This window comes from Podarcis melisellensis (genome assembly GCF_964234715.1).
Source record: "Podarcis melisellensis genome assembly, chromosome: 4".
Lineage (NCBI taxonomy): Eukaryota > Metazoa > Chordata > Lepidosauria > Squamata > Lacertidae > Podarcis > Podarcis melisellensis.
The window spans coordinates 5,275,848-5,279,742 of NC_138531.1; the positions used below are offsets into that span (position 1 = coordinate 5,275,848).

The following is a 3,895-nucleotide window of genomic DNA, read 5'->3' on the forward strand; positions in this document are numbered from 1 at the left end:
CTATATTTGCTGGCTTAACTTACACCAGGGTGCTTTGCCCCTGCTTCATGTGTACAGAAATGCTCCCTTGGGGGTCTGTATACTTACAGTCTCTAAACAGAACACAAACTTGATTGACAGTGTAATATTGAAGTGCCTTCCACCTCAACACTCACAAGCAGACTCCACTGGTGTTCTCTACATTGTGTACAAAAGGACAGGCTGTCATGTAATCAGCTGTTTTGATTGTACAGTGCACAATGTATTCGGATTTCTCAATGTCAACTTCTCATCTGCTTTATCTTCATACACAGTACTGCTGTACATGCAACTATTAATGCAACATGCTTTATTACAAGGCAGAAGGAGCAATAGTGATATTGCCAGGATTCCCTAAAAATGTATTTATATAAATGGTGTAAACAGGTACGGTTTGGATTCTTAGATCATGGACTGCAGTTTCTTGAAGATGGACTTCTGGCAAGCGAAGACTTTGGTGATTTTTGAAGCTTTTCCAAAACTTCTTTTGCAGCCATTTGGTAAGTTAAACTTTTTTTAAAAAAATGGGGGTATTTGGATTTTGGGTTGGGGTGTTTGGAATTCAAGGACTTGGTGTTGGGGAGGGGTTTGCAAGAATCTGGAAGCTTGTGTGTTTTTTCCCTGCATTTTTATGATTTTTTGTGACCATTGGGGCACTCTGCTGTTGTTAAAAAAAAAGATTTCTGGGTTTGGATTTCTGTGTGGTGGGTGGCTGGGGAATAATTGAGAAGGGGTTTGCAAGAATCTGGAAGCTTGTGTGTTTTCTAGGAGGTTTGGTGCTTTTGAATTTTTTGGATGTGAAGCACTGACTTTTTGGGGGGGCGGGGTTGCGAAGGTAGGAGCTGTGCTGCCATGGGGCCCAAGAAGACTGCTGCTGCAGAGGCCGGCGAGAGGAAGAAGGAGAGGGTTACGCTGGAAATGAAGAAGGAGATCATCCGAAAGCACAACGCTGGAATGCGTGTGACAGACCTCGCCAGGGAGTATGGCAGGAATCCATCGACCATCGGGACCATCCTGAAGATGAGGGAGAAGATCCTTGCGACTGATGTAGCCAAGGGAGTCACCAGGATCGTGAAGAACCGCCCAGCTGTTCTGGAGAAGGTGGAGAAGTTGCTGCTCATCTGGTTAGAAGAGAAGCAGCGTGCAGGGGACACAGTGACTGAGGTTGTCATTTGTGAGAAGGCCAAGGCCTTGCACGCAGACCTCGTCCGGCAACAGCCAGGAACCTCAGGCGAGCCAGAAGTCTTCAAGGCAAGCAGAGGCTGGATTGACTGGTTCAAGACGAGATCTGGAATCCACAGCGTGGTCAGGCATGGAGAGGCTGCCAGTTCTGATGTTCCTGCGGCTGAAGACTTTGCAGCGGAGTTCCTGGAGGTTGTGACGACGGAGGGCTACGTTCCACAGCAGGTCTTCAACTGCAACGAGACTGGGCTGTTTTGGAAGAGGATGCCCAAAAGGACTTTCATCACTCAGGAGGAGGCCAAGTTGCCTGGCCACAAGCCCATGAAGGACTGTCTGACCCTGCTCTTCTGTGCCAACGCAAGCGGCGACCTGAAGATCAAGCCCCTGCTGGTGTACCACTCGGAGAACCCACGGGCCTTCAAGAGACACAAGATCGACAAGGAGCAGCTGAGTGTCATGTGGCGATCCAACAATAAGGCTTGAGTCACACGTGTTTGTGGACTGGGTCAATCTTGCTTTTGGCCCTGCTGTCAAACAGTACCTGCTGGACAACAACCTGCCGCTGAAGGCTTTGCTTCTGATGGACAATGCTCCTGCTCATCCTAAAGGCCTTGAGGAGGACTTGTTGGAGGAGTTCAGCTTCATCTACATCATGTTCCTGCCGCCTAACACCACGCCGATGGATCAGCAGGTCATCGCCAATTTCAAAAAACTCTACACCAAGGAGCTTTTCAGGCGATGCTTCAAGGTGACTGATTGCACCAACATCACCCTGCAGGAATTCTGGAAGGACCACTTCGACATCGTCACCTGCTTGAAGATGATCACCACGGCCTGAGACGGGATCAACCAGAGAAATTTGAATTGCGCTTGGCGCAGCCTATGGCCAGACTGTGTGGCACCAAGTGACTCTGATGCACCAGAGTCAACAGTGGTGCAGGACATTGTTTCCTTGGGGAGGACCATGGGCCTGGAGGTCACAGAGGAGGACGTCAGCGAGCTGGTGGAGGAGCACGACCACAAGCTGACCACCCAGGAGCTGGTCGAACTGCAGGCAGAGGCTGCGCAGGAGCAGGCCTCACTGGAAGACGAGGAAGCAAATGAGGAACGGCTGTCCTCCAAAGAACTGAGGGACATTTGCCAGAAGTGGAAAGATGTGCAGGCTTTTGCACAGCGGCACCACCCTGACAAGGACCTGACACGTGACCTTGCGAACACTTTTGATATGAGGGTCATGTCGTCTTTCAGGGAGGTGCTGAAAAGGCAGATGAAGCAGCAGACCATGGACAGGTTCTTCAGCAAGAAGCAAAGAGTGGAAGAGGAACCTTCTTCGAGTTGTCCCCCAGAGTCTTAGAAAATGTATGTACAGTACTGTACACTTTGGTGATTTTTAAATGCTCTTCTGTCATGTTTAGAAACTTAAATTATTGTTCCTTCAGTTTTTTAAATGCTCTTTACAGTATGTGTGACTTTAAAGAGCACTTAATAAACTCTTTGTACCAAATTTGGCTTTGTTTGGACTTTTTTTGACCATAGGAAAGCATTAATTGATTTTCAATGCATTCCTATGGGAATCCGTGCTTCGCAAGACAAAAAAAACTCGCAGAACGAATTAATTTCGTCTTGCGAGGCACCACTGTACATGTGAAAAGGATCTAGGAGTCTTGGTTGACCACAAACTTGACATGAGCCAACAGTGTGACATGGCAGCTAAAAAAGCCAATGCAATTCTGGGCTGCATCAATAGGAGTATAGCATCTAGATCAAGGGAAGTAATAGTGCCACTGTATTCTGCTCTGGTCAGACCTCACCTGGAGTACTGTGTCCAGTTCTGGGCACCACAGTTCAAGAAGGACACTGACAAACTGAAACGTGTCCAGAGGAGGGCAACCAAAATGGTCAAAGGCCTGGAAACGATGCCTTATGAGGAACGGCTAAGGGAGCTGGGCATGTTTAGCCTGGAGAAGAGGAGGTTAAGGGGTGATATGATAGCCATGTTCAAATATATAAAAGGATGTCACATAGAGGAGGGAGAAAGGTTGTTTTCTGCTGCTCCAGAGAAGCGGACACGGAGCAATGGATCCAAACTACAAGAAAGAAGATTCCACCTAAACATTAGGAAGAACTTCCTGACAGTAAGAGCTGTTCGACAGTAGAATTTGCTGCCAAGGAGTGTGGTGGAGTCTCCTTCTTTGGAGGTCTTTAAGCAGAGGCTTGACAACCATATGTCAGGAGTGCTCTGATGGTGTTTCCTGCTTGGCAGGGGGTTGGACTCGATGGCCCTTGTGGTCTCTTCCAACTCTATGATTCTATGATTCTATGAATAAAACTGAGAATTCCTTGTGGCAAATAGGAGGTAGTCCCATAATTTAATATGTCTAATTGCCTAGTGGTTCAGCATAGAGGGCTGAAGAAGCATTGTTCCAAAACAATGGAAGATACTAAATAAGTAAGGAAGCAAAGGATTATGTGGACTCTTTGACAATGAAACAAATAAAGGGGTTATTATGGCATCAGGTTTCATAGTCAACTCTCTACTCCATCAAAAATAATGCAAGCAATATATGGCATTGTTCTGAGTTTGCTTTGCAGTTACTGTGACTGGGTCTGTCATTATGGTTTTATCTTAAACTTTCAACTCATGAGTGCCTGGGATTTGACAAAAGAATATTAATATCCCTTTGACAATTGCCTG

At 46.9% G+C, this 3,895-nt stretch overlaps 1 protein-coding gene across 3 annotated transcripts; it reads left to right on the forward strand.

The window, feature by feature from the left end:
• The first annotated feature begins 550 nt into the window (after positions 1-550).
• LOC309368145 (tigger transposable element-derived protein 1-like) lies at positions 551-2,632 on the forward strand. Of its 3 annotated transcripts, XM_081907946.1 has the most exons (3): positions 551-722; positions 790-1,392; positions 2,261-2,632. In XM_081907946.1, exons 2-3 carry the CDS (start codon positions 871-873, stop codon positions 2,552-2,554), a joined length of 816 nt encoding a protein of 271 aa, XP_081764072.1. In that variant the 5' UTR covers positions 551-722; positions 790-870; the 3' UTR covers positions 2,555-2,632. The 3 variants fall into 3 exon arrangements, with proteins under 3 accessions (XP_081764072.1, XP_081764071.1, XP_081764073.1); XM_081907945.1 differs by having other exon boundaries at positions 551-1,392; XM_081907947.1 differs by having other exon boundaries at positions 551-1,260; positions 2,189-2,632.
• Positions 2,633-3,895: the final 1,263 nt, after the last annotated feature.

Excerpts from the sequence above, each read along its gene's own strand:
- LOC309368145 (XM_081907945.1), top strand. The coding sequence starts at position 871 with ATGGGGCCCAAGAAGACTGCTGCTGCAGAGGCCGGCGAGAGGAAGAAG. Across the intron at positions 1,393-2,260 it reads TTGCAGCGGAGTTCCTGGAG|GCTGCGCAGGAGCAGGCCTC; the intron begins GTTGTGACGACG and ends CTGCAGGCAGAG.